Below are 18,421 nucleotides of genomic sequence, written 5' to 3'. Positions count from 1 at the left end.
TATAGCTCAAATTAACAGGCTGTACACAGCTCAGACAGGAAAGGCAATAATTTGAAAGGCATGCCCCCTTCTCCTCACCCCTACCCCCTAACAAGTCCCCGAGTTATTGTGTTAAAGATGCTGAACAAGGTGCTGTTTCAAGTTGACCAATCTCAGTGTTTGCAAGACTCTGGGCATGTCTTGAGGCCTCAATTTTTCTCATAGGTAGCATCAAGATGGCTCTACTTTCTATGATTTTTGTGTGAATATGAAAGTGCTAAAGGGTAAAAAATACTACAAAATTGCAAATTATTAATGACAAAGGAAAATGTGCCTTTTTTTTCTATGTGGCAATAGACTGACTTGTTCCCCACTCCATCCATCCATCCATCCATCCCATGAACATTCATTTCCTCACAACATGCATAAATCTGTGTATATGACAAAAGCTTTATATAAAACATTAACCCTTATAAAATGAGTAAACTGAGGTGCAGAGATCTCAGGCCACTTGCTCAAAACCACATAGCTGGAAAGTGATGGAGCAGAGCCTGGCTGAAAACCTAATGCTGCCTGATGCCAACAGTCATGCTCATCATCATCACCCACCAAAACCCTCCTAAAGACAGTGGAGGGGGGGCATCTGGCCTAGGAGGAAGGCAGGGGAAGGGTCTACCAAATATAGCACCTTGAAACCTCTTTTACCTTAACATGCATGCACATGTTACAGTGTACTCCATATTATGCCCATGCTGGCTTTAATATCAAGGACTTTCCCAGCAATCTTTAAGTACAAGTGATGCTTTGGGAAGGGGGTGTACCCCAGTGTAACTCTCTGCTACAATCCCCACCACACAACCCATTTTCCACATTAGATGTTTATTGCTGAGGTTTGAGTCGTGTCTTCTGGGTTGGACCAGATGCTCCTGGAGGGCAAGATCTGAATCTGATTCCTCCTTTCTCCTTCCCAAGGCCTAGCCCAGTACCCAGCATGAAACAAGTACACAGATAATTACTTTGGCAAATACTTACTGAAATCCTGCCTAACCAAGTCAGGTGCCACGGCAGATACAGCTGGGATACGATGTGCTCCCAGCTCTCAAGACATTTACAATTGGGCTGCAGAGTTCAGGGTTCCAGACTTTGTTTGAAGATGATCTTCCTAAGATTCTTAGCATAGCAGTTTAAAAGCCTGGGACTGTAACATAGCAGTAGAGGAAATGGTAGGTAATTAGACAACAAATAAATTTTCATTAAATAGGACAAATTTTGTGAAAAGTGACAACCTGTTCCTCTGGAAAGGTAGCATTGTGTCAATTAAAGAGCACGCCTTTAAGTCGCAAAGTATAAATTATTGATGTTGAAACCACTGTTTCCCAAGAGGGAAAAGTTGCAAGCGCCTCCTCTAGATGCTGTTTGTTTGCCAGAAGGGTCTCACCTCGGATTGCTTGGCCTGTGGGGGCCACATTCAGAACTTCAGCAGTGCTGACATGCCTGTGTTCCTTTTCCCAAACTTGGGTAGGTTCTGGGTTTATAAGATTCAATTCTATTCATCAAATATTTACTGAGTTCACTGTGTGGGTGCCAGGCAGGGAGACGTAGTGAATGGCTAACACAGTTTGCAATGAAGCAGAGTCGAAATCCTGGCTCTTTCATGCGTCAGCTGAGGGACATAGGACAGAGTTTCACCTCTCTGAACCTCGGTTTTTTGAGACCATAGCATGGCGATCCTAGTATTTCTCTTGTAGGCTGCAGTAACGATTCTTTAAGATGGTGGACATAAAGCTTCCTGTGCAGGGAACTGCACTAAGGACTCCACAAGTAGGTACTAGTAGCAGGGGCAATTATAGAAAAATTAAGGAAGTGCTCTTTGATTTAAAGACAATACCCAGTGTAGTGAAAAGACCAATTATGTTAGCTGATAAATGTCATTAGTATGATGGTTATAACTGTTTTTTGACTATTTTTTTTAGCAAACAATTACTGAGCCCTTAACTATGTGCCAGACACTGTGTTAAACAATTGTGCCTGGATAATCTCATTTATTCTGCACAAAACTGTAGATAGCAGGAACCACAGTTATTCCCAATAAGGAACCTAGACTTAGGCAGTTTAAGTAACCTGCCCAGGGTCACAGAGCTGGAAAATGACAGAAACAGCATTCAAACCCAGCAGTCTGGCTCCAGAGATAGATTTCAAGCCACAAGCAATGAGATAGAAGGAAACCAAATGAGGCTTCGCAGAGGTGGTGCTGGAGCAGTGAGCAGATTTTCAGGCATCAAAGTCATGGGAGAAGGGGTCCAGGCAGTGGGAAAAGCAGGTACAAAGAGCTGGCAGGACGAATAGCTTGTTCTGTTCAGGAATTCAGGTGGGTGTATGCAGAGGGTGTTGGATGGAGGATGGAGGGGGTCTAGAAGATGAGAGTGAGGAGCGAGGAGGGGGTCAGGTGGCGGGACTCCTCACATGCCAGGCACAGGAAGTTGGAATTTTATCTGGAGGAAATGGGCGACCAACGAAGGGTGAGAAAGACAGGATCACTGGCATGTAGGAAATGTAACCTACCTGCCTATGTGTAAAGAGGAAATGGCTCTGGGCAGTGTATTTGAATAACTAGGCCATATCATATTTTCCAACTAAATTACTACTTTCTTGATATGTTTATGTGCAAGTCTCACCCTTTCATCTTCTTCTGGCCAATGAGTTTTTTAAGTGTTGACTCTTATTGCTTTTGTTCTGCTATAAGTGCCTGACATATGATAGGTATTTAAAAATCCTGTTAAAATTTTGAATTTTGAGCTGGATTTTTAGAAAATGCATGTATTTGAGATGGGTCATAGACCTAAATGTTGAAGAGAATTAGAAATGCTTCTAGAAGAAAGCACAGGAGGATATCATCATGAATCCGAAGCTTTCCAAACAGAATACGAAAAGCATTCACCATAAAAGAGAAGGTTGATAAATCAAACTTCATTAAAATTAAGAATGTCTATTCATCAAAGACACCATTTAGAGATTTAAAATGCAAGCCACAGATTAGGAGACAAAATTTGTGTTTCTCCTACTAAAATCAACTTGAAATCCAATTTTTAAAAATGATGCAAAAGTTGAACCATCACTTTTAAAAAAAGTTATCCAAATAGTCAAAAAGCATATGAAAAGGCGCTCAACATCATTACTCATTAGGGCAACTCAAACTAAAACAAGAGCCCTGGCTGGTGGGGCTCAGTGGATTGAGCGCTGGCCTGCGAAGTGAAGGGTCATTGATTTGATTCCCGGTCAGGGCACATGTCTGGGCTGCAGGTCAGGTTCCCTGTTGGGAGCGTGTGGGAGGCAACAGATAGATGTGTCCTTTGCACGTTGCTTTTTCTCTCCCTCTCTTTCTCCCTCCCTTCCCCTCTAAAAGTAAACAAGTAAAATCTTTAAAAACAACAAGATATCACTACACACCTGCCAGAATGGGTAATTAAAAGACTGACACCACCTATTACTTAAAAATGTGGAGCAACTGGAACTTTCATACATGACTGGTGGGGGTATAATTTGGTACAACCACTTTGGAAAACTACTTGGCAGTATTTGCTAAAGCTGAACATAGGATCACCCTGTGACCCAGCAACTGAACTCAGGCACATACACAAGGGAAGTAAGTGCATCTCTCTACCTGAAGACTCATTTAAGAATGTTCATAACAGCTTGTTTTAATCACCTTAAACTGGAAACAGTCCAAATATCCATAAACAGAAAAATGGACAAATAAGTTGTGGCATGTTTGCACAATGGTATGGTCACAGTAATAAATAACCAACTATTGTTACAAGCAACGAAATGGAAGAATTTCAAAGACATCATATTGAGTGAAAAAAGCTAAATGCAAACGTTCAGAAACAGAAAAGGTAATCAATAGCAATAGAAGTCAGAACAGTGGTTTCTGTTGAGAGGTATTGACTGGAAACAGGCCTGAGGGAAACTTCTAGGTTACCAGAAATGTTCTCTATGCTGATCTGTGAATTACCTGGTGATTTCACAGGTGTATCCATATGAAACAGTTCATTGAGCTGCATACTTTACACTGTAATCTCAATAAAAATTTTTTAAAGATAAAAAATGTATTAAAGGATTAGTTTCAAAACTTGCTCGCCAAAGAGGTCTAACATTTCAGAAAATACGAGATGAATTTAAATGTTAAAAAATAAAATTAAAGGTTGGGGCACGAAAGAAAAGATGTAGAATGGGATGTTTAAAGAACTGCAGTAGGAAATTTAAATATTAGATGGAGTTAGAAAATAAAGTTCACCTGAAGCCCAGCATTAGTGTCAGGGGGAAACAAGCAATGAGGTTGTCAACCTAGTCCCGGAGAGGATGTAGCTGGTGGGGCCCTGACTGTAGACGTGAAGAGACTAGCTTTTTGACTTGAAAGTCAACTAGAAGCTAGTAATTCCTGAGCTGGGCAAGGATGCCATTAAGCACCAGGATGATGATTGTGGTAATGATAATCAATAAGGACCATAACAACACTTAGCATTTATTGAACACCTACTGTGTGACAGACCCTGTTGTCAGAGCTTCACTAGTACCCTCTCATTTAATGTTCATGACCACTCTCTAGAAGTTACTGTGATTATCCCATTTTTGCAGAGGGAGAAACTGAAGAAGTGGAGTAAGGTAACCAGAGTCTCCATGGATAGAGGAAAGACACCTGGGGGCAGGCAGCGAGGAAATCCAATGAACTGAAGAAATTCAAATGATTTTACAGACATTTAAACAGGTCTAAGTGTACTGGCTAGAATTCTAGGGGGAGGACAAAACTTCAGTAACTTTTACATGCTTTGGGGTGTATGAACAAACACAGTACCCAAACCGAAATTACAGGGTACAAGTGCAAAGTGGTGTACCTTGAAGAAGGAAAATAAAGTTTCTTGCACTGGACTTAGTTTGAAAGAAGTTATTTGGAGAACCTATGCCCAGAACTGTTATATTATAACCTTCTAAGGTTTAGAAGTTTCATTTCAAGTCCCTTCAATCAGTCTGGATAATTTATCTTCCTCCAAGTTGGCAACATCAAGTTAGACAGCAAGGGATGAAAACATCAAGTAAGATTTCCTTCCTCCTTTCCTTCCTTCCCTCCAGTATATATTTATTGAAAACATATTCCGTGCACTGCTTTAAAGGCTGAGGATACAGTGATAAAATAGGAAGTTCCTGCCAGACCTAATGAAACCTCTATTATAGTCGAAGGAAACACACAATACACAAATAAACATGTATTATTTTAGGTACTGATTAAATGCAGTGAAGAAAAATAAAGCAGGTTAAAGGGAGGCATTATACGGGAGAATAAGTGAAGGCCTTTCTGAGGAGGTGGCATTTGAGCTCTAAGTAAAAGGAAAGAACAGGCTGAGAATGAGAGAACTTCCAGGATGAGAAACCAGCCAATGCAAAGGCCCTGGGGTGGGTATGTACAAAGCCTATTTGAGGAAGAACAAAAAGGCTAGTTTGGTTAGTATACCTTGAGGGAGAGGAGTGTACTCGGAAATGAGGTAACAGAGGAAGTACAAGTCCAGATCACACAGGGCTTTGTAAGACACGGTATGAACTTTGGATCCCCGCCCACCCACATTTGATGAGAAGTGACTTGATCTGATTAATTTATGGGGAGAAGAACCCATAAGGGAGCAAGAGGAAGAGCAGGGAGAGCAGCTAGGAGGCTATTACAGGAGTCCATGTATAGTTAATAGGTGTCTGGACCAGGGTGATACTGGTGGAGGTTGTAAGACAAGGCTGATTTCAGGAGAGTCTGTAGGAAGAGCTGCAGTTTGTTGGTGAATTGGATGAAAGGTGTGAGAGACAGAAGTCAAGAATGTCCTTAAGTTTCTGTTCTTTGTTGCTGCGATTTATGTGGGGAATGATTAGGTTTAAGAGGTAAAATCAGAAGTTTATATCTGATGTGTTAACTTGCAGGTATCTATTAAATATTCAACTGAGTATGTCAGGTAGGCTGTTGGCCATACCAGCTTAGAGTTCAATGGGAACTAATGGAAAGCAACATCTTAACTAATCCCTAATGGATAGAAAAATCTCAGTTCTCCTACCCATTAACATGTAGTCATTTGACAAATATTTATTGAGCACCTACTGTGTGTCAGGCACCATGCTGGATGCTGGGGAGTACAGCATGAATTTAGACAGAAACAGTCACTATCTTCAATACAACTTAATTAGTTCACTGGTTTCTGAGACACTTCTCTGAATACTGTATAAATATATAGAAACAACTCTCAAGAGTTAAAAATACTGAGATGTTCTCTGACACAGCAATTTGAAAGAGCTTAGATTTTCAGAGAGAAAGGAGCTATGTATAGATTTGGATAAAGGACAGATTTATGCAATAAAATATTTGAAGACCGCCTTAAAATGAATCAGAAGAGACTGTCTCAACCAAATTAATGTTTACAAAGAGTCAACTTTGTGTAATGGAAAAGCTTACAGGGCTAGAAGGCAGAAGCTCTAGGCCTACTTGTTCTGCCCTACAAGGTCACATGTATGACCTTGACCAAGCTGTTTGCTCATCTTCAATTTTCTCTTGAATAAAATGAATCCATTGGATTAGATGACTTCTCAAGAGTTTTCAAACTATTCATTTTTTTTTTGTATTAGTTCTTTTACTGGATTCCCATTCCTCTCCCTAACATTTATTAGAAAATAAAACCCCAAACCCCAAGGCGATTTTTCTCTTCTTTGAGGGATCACTTTTTAAAGCAAAGCTGTTTTCTTTCTTTTTAGCATGTGGAAATTGTTTTGTTTGCTTTTCTTTTTGAGAAAAAAAATGATACATGATCAGAAAAGCAGAGAGTAAAAAACCTCTACAATGATACCACTGAGGTAACTATGTTTTTACCATTGTTGTATCTGCAATATATACCATATAGCAGGTGCTTAATATCTGTTGAATGACTACTGTTAATATCTTGTAAACATCCTTATTAGTCTTCAGACAAAAAACAACAACAAAGTAAGTCCTCTTTTGGGGGTTGTTTAGGCTCTAAACCAGAAGGGAACAGTTATAGTCACCAGAGACTGAAACTGCTGGGCAGATACCGGATCTCTTACATTATATGTTTCACAATAGCTGGTATCTTACATCCATGGAATGTAGAGAGACAATAACACCAAATATACCATTCTGATGGCCAATAAACAATACCAAGGCCGGCTCAGTTTGAGCAACATCAAGAAAGACTGCAGAGCAGTTTATTGCCCAATCAGGAGTGGCTCTTACAGCAGATGGAAGGGTAGGTTCTGCCCCCATCTTTCTTCCCACATTTGGACCCTCTTCCTTCCCTATAGCACCAGGATGAGTTTTCTTGGGGCACCTGAGTTCAACTCAACAATTTTTATTGAGAGCCTAGCATACTTTTGATTGTTAACTCCCTTCTCAATAAACCAAGATGGGTTTCTGATTACTTCTGGAAATGAATTAAGGCCAGTCATATGCTGCATCTTTATTTCTCAAATGGAATTGGTAGCTCATGTTGAAAAACCAGGACATTTGGATATTGCAGCAGAGAGAGCAAGATGGGTCACCAGCAGCTCCACTGGAGCCATCTGAGAAAATTCAGCCAGGGTTCTCGTTCTTGCTGTGTCTGCTCAAACCAGCACAGCCTGAGCTGGAAGTATGGCCTTAATATGTGCCGCCAGTTTCCATCAGCACCTGAAGGATATAGACTTCATTAAATTGGACTAAGTGAACTTCTTTGAATGGGTCATTCAAGACATCTGCCTTATTGGAGAATGGCTAGTTCTTTGTACATAAAATAAAATTTAAAAACTCAAAAAAACCCCCAAAAAACAAAAGAAAAACTGGAACATTCGACATGTGAATCTAAATTTCCAGAGCTCTTGAAAAATCATTGGATTCGGCACCACTGGGCCCTTATCCACTGGTGCAATCAGCTGGCTGACCAGCCTCCTCCCGCGTGAGCCAGGGTGTGTGTGCCCTTCAGTACCCTGTAACCCCTCCCACCGCTATTGTGCTATAGCCTGCCTCCCTGGCTCAATTCCCCAACCTGCTACCTCTAACTGATTACATGAAAGCATTGGGGTGCACCTACTAAGCACCCCGGAGGAGCTCACAAACCAACTTATAAACCAGTTAATTACAGGGCGGTGAAGTCAGTGCAGCACAGGAGGCATGGACGTGCATGAGGACTCGGCCATGAGAGGCTGGTTGGAGGTTCCCTGAAGGTCATTTTGAGCTCGGTTTTGAAGGCTGAATATGAGTTATTCAGGCAGGCAGGTTGGAGGGGGCTACTGCAACCAGTGAGGTGGTATCGAAAGCATATACAAGTTCTGCTGATTAGCTGCCTGTTGCATAGGTGACCCTCTCAAGCCAGCAACTACCTTTCCCCTGAGTGACGCTGGTCTGTCTACAGCCCGCTGCCCAGGTCCTCCCATTCCTTCCATCTGTCAAAACAACAGAGAAGGTTCACCTCTACCAGGAAGAGCCTGCCTGACTAATCCCCACTTACCTCCAATTAATTCAGCTGAGGCAACACTCCCTTTCTGGGATAACTGGTTACCTCAGGGTGATTCTGTTATTTGAGCTCTTTGTTTTGTTTTGAAACCTCTGACATGTGAAGAGTAGACCAGCATTCCAAGCAAAGAATCAATAAATATTTATCCAGTATCTACAAGGTGTAGAGAACTCTGTCATATGTACCATTTTTGACCCCAACAACAACCAAGCAGAGAAAGAAGATAAACACAAATAAACTAAAAAGAAACTGCAATTCTGAAAACAATTTTTTTAGAAAGATTTTATTTATTCACCCTTAGAGAGAGGGGAAGGGAATAAGGGAGGGGAATGAAACATTGCTGTAAGAGTGAAACAGTTGCCTCTTGCACGCCCCCAAGTGAGAACCTGGCCCCGAACCCAGGCATGACCCCCGACTGGGATTTGAACTGGCAACCTTTTGGTTCACAGGCTGGCACCCAATCCATTGAATCACACCAGCCAGGGCTGAAAACATTTATTAAGTGCCTGGTATTCATAATTTATTTTTCAAATTATAAGAGCAAGTTTATTTAGAAAGTTACAGAGGCAGTAGAAGTGAGCCAGCTGGTCGGCATAGGCTCAGGAAACAAGTTACAGAAGCAAAAGAGGGGCCCTTGGAACTTAGGAGACAGAAAGTGAAGGTAATGCACCTGGGGAGAGAAGCGGGGGGGGGGGGGGAGTCAAGACGCAGGCATGCTCCAAAGAGGGAGAGCGGCCACAAAATTTTTAATCCCTCTATCCACCCACAATTCACTGAGCACTACCAGGCACTGTGCTTGGCACTTGGAAATCGAGACACACTAAAATTTACAAGCTAGCAGATAACATGAATAAATAAACTCATTACAATAAGTGTACTGCCAGAGAAATGTTCAAAGTACAGCAACAACTTGGAAAAAGGAGTGTCTAAACTCTCTGGAATATTGGACAGGTATCATGGAGAAGAAACGCTTGAGCTGCTTATCTTGTTTTTTACTTCTTATGACATTTTACAACATACACAAAAATACAGAGACTAGTACAACAAATCTCCACATACCCATAACCCGGCTTTAACAATTAGTCACTCAGATCCACTTTTGATTCACCTATACCTCCACCCGCTTCCCCTAGTCCCTTCCTTTTGTTTTGAAACCAAACCTAAACATTTTTTATCATTTCACCCATAAATACTGAGCTGCATTTGAAGAAGAGACTAGAAATATCTGGATCTTCACTGGTGGCATCCTTCTTCCCATCTATTCTGCCAGTGACTCTACCAGAGTTATGTACTCTGATTCATGCCAGTGACTCCAAAGCCTCGGCTGGCTCAGGGTAAAGATCCAAGACTTTATTGAAGTCTTTGGCTGAAGGAAAAGAGTGAGCTGATCCAGTGAAAACCGCATCCTGCTTGATCTGGAATGCCAATCACATTCTTCTGGGCGCTGGTCCTCGTAAAACTGCTATTTCTTTAAACACTTATTGACTACCTGTTTGTACAAAATGGTGGCTACATCCCATATCCCATGTACCCCTAACAACCTCCATGAAACCTCAGACGGTATAGGTCTTGCCTTGCTGGCCAAGCTGACCCAGAGTTGCTTCCTGTCACAACTGAACGCTTGGCCTCTCTACCCCCTAGCCCTTCAGCGTTTCCTCTCTCTCTCTCAAAGCCACCAACATCCATGCAGTTATTTCAACCCAGAACATTATCCTGGACTCCCCCTCCCTCACAATTGTATCTATTCTTTTAAAGCCGTCCGCTACTGTACCCTTCCATCATCACCCTTCCATCTAGACTACCATTCTCTTCCCTCAAGTACGGCAGTATTTAAGCATCATTCTGTCTTTAGCACCCTCCCCACTCCCCCCGACCCCACTCTCCGTGCAGCGGCTGAGTGATGTCTATAAAACCCCCTGCTCAAAGACCTTTCATGATTCCTAACACCTACAGGAATTAAGACCAACTTCCTTACCACGGCCAAGGAGGCCCTGAAAAATTTTAAGATCTGCCGCTTACTCTTCCAGCTTCATCTCCTGCCCAGGCCGCAAACCAAAACGCTCTTTTCCAAAATTGTTTTCTCGCGTCTCTGCCCTTACCTGGGAAGCGGTTTTTCTTTCATACATAATGAAAGGTACATCTACTGAGCCCTTGCTTACGTGCGTTATCTCACGTGAGTCCACAACACTGAGAAGTCATCATCTTCATTTTGCAGATGGAGAAGTTGAAGATGGGTACCGTACCCATGGTCACACAGCAAGAGAGCAGAAGAGCCGAAACTCGGGGCTCCACACGCCACCAGCTTAATCATACAGCGTTCCAGCCAGCCCGCACACCTTCGTTACCGCAGCGATCACTCCAGCCGTGGACAACCCGTGGCTGTGCGGGGGCGGAACCGGAGGGTCTGACTGAGGAACGGGCTTCTGATTGGTCGCTTCCGGCGACGGCGGGCGTGGAGGCGTCGCGGAAAAATGACGCAATGCCCGGACTCCTTAAAGGTACCAGCCCCTCTCTCCGGGGATGGCGCAGGCGCGTTTTGAGGGCTCCCGCTTGTTCAAGGATCGCTGAGAGTCTGGCCGAGCGGGAGCGGGCGCGCGCGCGCGCGGACTGTGCAGACTGGGCGCGCGTTGGCCGCGGACGGCTCCAAGGGCCCAGCGAGGCTGCGTCCTGAGCGGGACCGGCCGACTGACTAGCGGGCGCCGCGATGGCCGAGGGTAGCGCCGTGTCCGATCCGCAGCACGCCGCGCGCCTGCTGCGAGCGCTCAGCTCTTTCCGCGAGGAGTCCCGCTTCTGCGACGCGCACCTTGTCCTCGATGGGGAGGAGATCCCCGTGCAAAAGAACATCTTGGCGGCGGCCAGTCCGTACATCAGGTGAGGAGGGGGTCGGGCGGGGCTGTGCAGTCCTGAACCCGGGGGCGGGGAGGGCCGGGCGTGGCATCAGAGTTCGTGTCACCACCCCCCAGCCGCTGGGGTCCCTCCCGGCAGACATCACTGCAGGCCCCCCAGGACAGCTCCTATGGCTTCGCCCACCCTTGGGATGGGCCCCCACGGGACCCTTGCCACCCTAGAGTTGACCCCGGACCCGGGCCGCAACTCCTCGGCCCGCTCTCCTCCGATTCCCACAACCTGGCGCTCGTCCGGGCCTCCGAGCCCCGGAGGCCCCCGGACGCCGTCCTGGGCTGGCTCGGGACCTGCACGGGCGAGCAGGGCGGGGCCGCGCCCGAGAAGAGCCGCCCCCTCGGCTGAAGTTTGCCGGCTGTTCGCCTCCTAATCGACGCGCAGTCGGCGGGGCCCGTGGCCGGTAGCGCCCCTCCCGCGGAGAGGCCACACAAACAACCTCCCCACCCGTGTGGGCAGAGGGAAAACCCTATTGTATATTGTGTCTTCTCTTTGGGATAGGCAATCCGACCCCAAGGCCGAAGTTCCTGTCAAATGTGTCTTTAACACTCCCTTGTGGGAACTCCGTTTAAAAGACGGGCTGTGCGTTATAGAAACGCGTTGAAGTAAGCTGTCCCGAATTTTAAAAGACTTACTGTAATTCTCAGGATGCAGTTACAACTCGAGGACCAGAAGACTAGTGACTCGAAGAGCGTTTTAAAACTTCAGTGAAACAAAGCTTAACCTGATTAGCCATCTCAACTAACCTGGTTAAAGGTTGATGAGTAATGTTTAACCAAGTGTATCAAATCTTGCATGGGGCTGTTACCTTTTCGTATAGCAACTTTCTTGCAAACTGGGTTGCTCTTTTAACAAAAGAAAAAAAAATTCTAAAAGCTGGAGAAACTGCCCAGTAAGCTGGTTAAATATAGACTAATAGTAGAAAATGTCAGTAGAATTGACAGGTCAGAAAAAGCAAAATGATGTGTACTGCGTTCTTAGTGCTTTGTCCTAGTAAAGCTCAGCACACAAACTACATTTTGACCTTTACGTTAGGAGACATTTGCCCTAACTCAGAAGCAGTTCAAGTGCTCTTGTAACTTTGGCTCTTTCGTTGGTAAATCAGTTTGCACTCCGTGGATTTAAAGGTGGGGTGGTGGTGGGAGTCTTTGTTAGCAGGGCATTTGGATTGCCAATATGACAGCTCATAGCTAGCGGTTGGGAGGTTCCAGCAATCAATCTGAAATGGGAATCAGTAGGCCTGAGTCTTCCTGGTACCCAAAGTGTTCCCTGTTTGGGGAAATGCTTAAGAAAACTACTCTAGATGCATTATTGTAGTTCTTTAAGTGGCATCCAGCGGGCTTAAAAGAAAATTGCAAATCCCCAAACACATACGCTCTATCTTGTCATGTTTTATTTTTCTCCACAGCACTTACCACTGTAATATACCCTATATTTTACTCATTTACCTTGTTGATTTTTCCCAACCACAATGTAAGCTCAGTGAGGCCAGGGATTTTTCTTTTGTTCATTACTGTGTCCCCAGCAGCCAGAAAGAACAGTGCCTAATGGTTTGGCAAACGTGAGTGACTGCCTCCTCTCCTACCACAGCCAGCTGGACATTAGAAGGTTGGCTCTGTTATATTTCCATTTCAGATGCTCAGTTATATCCCTGATTAAGAAGAGCATGGGACCTGCTTTCTCCTTCCAGCTTTTACTCTTGCAGCTGTGAGTTGTTGGTAGATGACTTGGTCTCAGCTTCAGTTCACTAGTCTGGTAAATGAGGGATAAAATGTCTTCAACTCATTTAATCTTTGACCCACCCTGTGAAGGAATATGTAATAGTGCTTTGAACATGTCACAGGTCTGCACGTAGGTCTATAAAAGGTACTAATATTCATTGCTGTATCTGCTGAATTGGGAAAGGTGTGATATCTACTTGTGACGTGGTGACAAACAATGAGAATGTTTAGTTATATGAAATGCTACTTTTTTATATAATAGCAGTAATTTAGGTGTGAAATATTACTAATCAAAGTGGCAGAGCCAAAAAAGACTTAAGATCTTTAGTCCATTCTGTTACTTTACAAATAAGAAAATGGGGTTCAGTGGGCATTAATGACTTGTCTTATGATGAGGTTACTGGTACTTAATGGTTGAACTAAAATTAGATGCTGTGTTAGCGACACCTTCTTAGTTTACCATACCAACTTACAGCATTACTCATACTTAACTATTCTTTGTGTAAACTCTACTAACTGACTTTATATGTTATGATTTTAAGTGCTTATCAAGCACTTTCACATACTGTCTCATTTTGATTTTCATGTTCAACCATTTTTTGCTGTAAGTAGGGCAGATATTTTTGAAGTTTTACAGATAAACATGGATCAGGCAATATGTGTTTTATTTCAGTGACTAATTGCTTTATGTTTATTTGGCTATCAAAGTGGTAGAATATTCTTGGGAGGGTCTTCTAAAATTATCAGTCTCAAAGCCACTTAAAAGTAATTTGACTAACCTGTATTACTACTTAGAAAAAAGTGTTTAGTAATTTTCAATACTAATGACATTGGGTTTTTAATAAGAAACAATGAATTTGTATGTTCTAAAATTTGATGTTTCTTTCCCTTTTGAGCTTAAGCATTTAGGTCTGTGATATAATTAATATATGGACTGGGTGTTCAAAAGTTTGATAGTCTCTGAAGTTTTATATGAGTTTTGTTTAAAGTCTACAGTAAGCATAGTAAAGTCTAACTCATAAGCTTCTGGAGTTGTATGGTTTGGAAACAATGTTGTATATTGCTTCTGTATGCTCAAAAACAGGAACCGAAAAGGTTGTATAGAGTATGTCATGCAGCCTTAGAATACAGATGCTACAGAAAGTCAGGCAGGACCTTCCATAGTCCATCACTCAGCTAAGTTGGATGCCACTTTCCCAGCATGCCCTCTTCCCAGCTTTGCCTGTTTCTGATCCCTCTATGACATTTTCCCTTTGGTTTAATGGGAAAACTAAATCTAAATGTAGCCGATGACCTTTAAGAATGATGAGATTGAATTCATGGATGTAACGACCCAGAGAATGTTTCATCTCAGCAACCCTAAGGCCTTCTGGGAAAGGTTCCCTGAGGCTTACAGGAAATTCCCCTTTCTTCTGAATATTGCAAACCAAAGATAAAGTTTGTTTTGCTTCATGTCTGAGGCTCTTCTGATTCTGGCACAGTCCCATTTATCTGATCTGCATTTCAGACTCCTTTCTCTCCTGAGCTGTGGTTCTTGAGGAGAAGTGTATATGAAAAGGATTTGAAAATGAATTGCTGTGATTCTGCAGTAATGTTATAGTGGTTCTGTATAGGTTCTGATCCTGTATTTACTTTTGAGAATTTTGGTTTTTCTGGGGAATCTGTTGGAACATTAGTTTTGTTTAGCTTTTAGTCCTGGAGACTAAAGAAGAAAAAGATCCCCAAGATCTTTGGATCCTTTGAAGTATCAGCCAACAATAAGAATGGTAATGCTGTACCTCTCCTCCCTCAAGTTTGTTTAGAAGAAGCTGGTCTAATGAGGTTGGAGTGGAGACACTGAGCCTAGAATCCAGTCTAAGTCATATTGGACTACTTTTCTGGGATTTAGTTTCCTCATGGGTAAAATGAGGTTAGTTGAGCTACATGAACAGCAAAGCCCCTCTATAAGTCTAACTTATGTGGCTCCATGCTATTTTTGTTTTGTTTTGTGTGTATATGTTATGGAGAGAGGGTCTGTTTCTGATCTTACAGCTTTATTGTATCATTTAAGTTTTGTTATACATTGACATTAAAGTATATCCTTTGTGCTGTCATACGGGCCTTCTTGATTGAGGACTCTTGATGTGTAAACCCAGCCCTGTAGAGTTGTTTTGTAACAAGCATTTATTTTATGCTTCTAATATGGATGTGTTCCAAGGCCTAATTATTGATGAGCCTGTTTTGCCATTTAAATATAAAGTTTGACTCATAGATGATGCTGATGAAACTACTTAAGAAGACTAATATGGTCTCTGTAGGAGTCTGAGTTTCATAGTAACATAGAAATTATCATCCTTTCTTTGGATACCTGAAATGTGCCCTGTGGTTTGGAGGCACCAAAGTCCATCAGTATTGTCTGTTAAGTGCAGAGCATGCTCTTTGTCCCCAAGTCCCCTTTCTTTTACTTGTGCTTTGAGTTTATAGTCACCTTGTATATATAGCAGCTCCTGAATGATTGTTATAGGGATTTTTTTTTTAATGGTAAAAGGTCTTTTATATTTATTTGTGTTTTTTTACACTTATCATGCCATGAATTCAGAGGGGATGGGTTCCAGCACCTCCTTTCCGTTGGTTCACACACAGTGTGCTTCTCTGGGTGGAGCCGGCTGGCACTTCAGTTGAATCCAGGTACCTTTCTTTTTGTCTTCCATCTTTCTCTGATCATGCTCCTTTGCACGTTTCAGGAAGCTGTCTCAGCTCTGAGAGTGCTTAATGTGCTCAGTACTTACTTTAATTCTCGAGGTAGGATTATGCCCTTAACTTGTGTATTTGCAATGCTGGCTGCATACTGGGTGACACTGTAGACTCTTCTAGTTTTGCCCTGGTAACATTTATTGGGCATTCCTTTTATAACAGTGCCCAGTCCCCTGATGCCTATAATATCACCTTTCTTGTAGATTCACGTGTATGTGGCCAAAGGAACAACTTCATGTTCTTTAAAAGGCCTATGGAACGTAATAGCAGCTGTCTCTCCTCTTTCCCTTTGTGTGGATCATTTTAGTGGTTCCGAAAGGTGATTGTCAAAAGGATTTTGAATAGCAATCATAACTTGTTAAATTTGTTAGTAAGGATCTGAGATCCTTACCGAAATCCTGAGCATCCTTAAAATCAAATTGACTATACCTCTCTCTTGTTCTGCTCTTACGGTGATGGGAAATAAGTGGGCCCCGAAATGTCTTTAATAGACTTAAGCCTTGCTTGTTTTTTATCCACCTACTGTAAGGCATCCTTAATAGCTGTTTAAAAAAGATGAAATGTGTCCTGAAGGGCTTACAATCTCATGGTTGAAAATTATTTTTGCTCCTCTTTTCCCTACTCTTCCTTCCCTTTCTTCCTATTTGCAATTGTGTTTGAATAAACCCTGTTCTAATGTGAATTTTTAAAAAGTGATATCAAAGTATGTTTGTTTCAGATAATCAAAGAAGTATTTTCTCTGGCTTCTAAGGAAACAAAGCACTTGTAAATTGGAGCTTTAAGTGTAACAAATTCCTCATTTGAGCTTAAAATTATTTGTTTATTTACATGAGACAGCAGTGCCACTGTTAGTAGCAGTGAATGCTCTGATTCTAGAGAGGGTTTTGGGAGGTTTTAAATGATGAAACAAATAAAATTCCTGTTAGACTAGTGAATCTAACATAAAGTGAAGTATTGAATGTTTAGATTTATTGTAGAACTTTCCTGAGGATTATTTTGAGTGATAGTAATGTGATAGAAATAATACCTAGCTCTAATGAATACTAACTGGTAAGTCCTTACTCTTCTGCCTGTGCCCTTAGACTTCTACCTCTTCTTACATCTGTATTTTCTCCTGCAAATCCTCTTAAATTTTCTTAGAGTAAATTTTTATTATGTAATTTAGAGAGTTGAGCAAAGTGTTCTTCCACATAGAAATGCTGGTTCTTAGGATTTAGTTTTCCATAATGTAGGCTAAGCATACAGATTACAAAACCAACTTATCCATTGTTTAAACTGTTAATTGGTTCATCTCATGATATCAAAGTGAGGCTTAAAATCTATATATCCATAAAGAAAACAGTTAGGACAAATAAGGAGTCACTTGCCTTATGAGTACTATGCTTAAGTCCTTTAGGGAGCTCCTGAGGGACACAGGTCTATCATTTTATATCCTGAAGCTGTAATAGAAATGAATAATTTGTAAGTTAGAACTCTAGGTTAAGGGTGGAGATGCAGGGAGCCCGGTGTGACAGGTGGCAGGCTATGGTTACAGCCAGAATTTGAGCGCTTCTCATGGGTTCTTGGCCTCCTAAGACACAATGAGTCCAAAGAAGGAAGGAAATCAAAGTCTTAGGTAAAGCTGACAGCCGTAGCTCTATGGAGGATAAAGGTGTGTATCCAGCTAAATGCCCTTCAGGGCTCAGCCAGAGCTCTTGGTCCCTCAGAAAAGCAGAGTGAAGTCCTCTAAGGTATTTATTGCCAAAGAGTGACTTAGCTGTGAAATAATTATCTAATGTTTGCTGTTTGCATCTCGTTATAGGAATAAATTATAATATTTTTCTCCCTCTAATTTAGAGATATTAGAAAAATAGAATACTTAGGGAAAATAAGATCTTGGTGATATATTTTATTAGATAAAAGAGTTAGCCTTTAAGCAACAAAGCTTTGAGAAGCAGGGTATATCATAAATGGAAGGTGGAAGGACTGGTTTTTAAAAATAGACTGTTGAATAATGGAATTTAGAACAATTAAATGTCCTGTGTTCTCCTTTTTTTAGAGTTAATATGCTAATGGCTATAGAACCTTAAATGCATATTTTTCCTCATAGGTATTTTGTGATTCTCTCAACTATTAAGTTGAGAGAATCACAACTTAAAATATTTCATTATTGTTTTAGAAACAATTTTAAAGACCATTTGATGCTTGTGATTTTTATGGTACCATGGTAAGGTGGGTAGAAATACCGTAAAACATAGTTTTATATCAGTCAATCCCTGAATTGGAGGTAACCTCACATGTGGGTTACACCACATTATATTTTAGGTATGTATATGTATTTTATGTACGTTAACCATAGTTTTGTGATTGGAGGTTGGCATGCATCTCTTCTAACATGTAGAAGACATTCCTTCACTGGGAGCAGCCTGGAATTTGAAGCAAGTAGGATTGTGAAGAGCCATGAGAATCCTTGGAAAGAAAGATCATTGATAACTGTTTTCGTTCTCCCTGTGCCGTTGCCCGCTTCTACTTCAGGGATGGACTTGGAGGCCGGCCGGACCCCTCATCTTCTTACATAAC

At 42.0% G+C, this 18,421-nt stretch overlaps 1 protein-coding gene and 2 pseudogenes across 2 annotated transcripts in view; 2 read left to right on the top strand and 1 right to left on the bottom strand.

Moving 5' to 3' along the window:
• Positions 1-7,542: 7,542 nt before the first annotated feature.
• On the top strand, positions 7,543-7,720 carry LOC129075046 (40S ribosomal protein S29-like; annotated as a pseudogene).
• A 3,347-nt stretch (positions 7,721-11,067) lies between these two features.
• GAN (gigaxonin) overlaps positions 11,068-18,421 on the top strand; it is a 53,264-nt gene continuing 45,910 nt past the window's right edge. Inside the window, exon 1 of one of the 2 annotated variants that reach the window (XM_054579137.1) lies at positions 11,068-11,381. In XM_054579137.1, the coding sequence (XP_054435112.1) occupies positions 11,215-11,381 (167 nt within the window). In that variant the 5' untranslated portion in view covers positions 11,068-11,214. The remainder of the gene's footprint in view (positions 11,382-18,421) is intronic. The other variant, XM_054579138.1, reaches the window with a different exon arrangement.
• On the bottom strand, positions 15,691-16,164 carry LOC129075164 (60S ribosomal protein L21-like; annotated as a pseudogene).

Source organism: Pteronotus mesoamericanus, unplaced genomic scaffold (assembly GCF_021234165.1).
Source record: "Pteronotus mesoamericanus isolate MK-2021 breed Mesoamerican mustached bat unplaced genomic scaffold, CSHL_Meso_final contig_52, whole genome shotgun sequence".
NCBI classification, from domain to species: domain Eukaryota; kingdom Metazoa; phylum Chordata; class Mammalia; order Chiroptera; family Mormoopidae; genus Pteronotus; species Pteronotus mesoamericanus.
The sequence above is the reverse complement of the archived record's forward strand: the minus strand, read 5'-3'. Positions and strand labels throughout refer to the sequence as shown.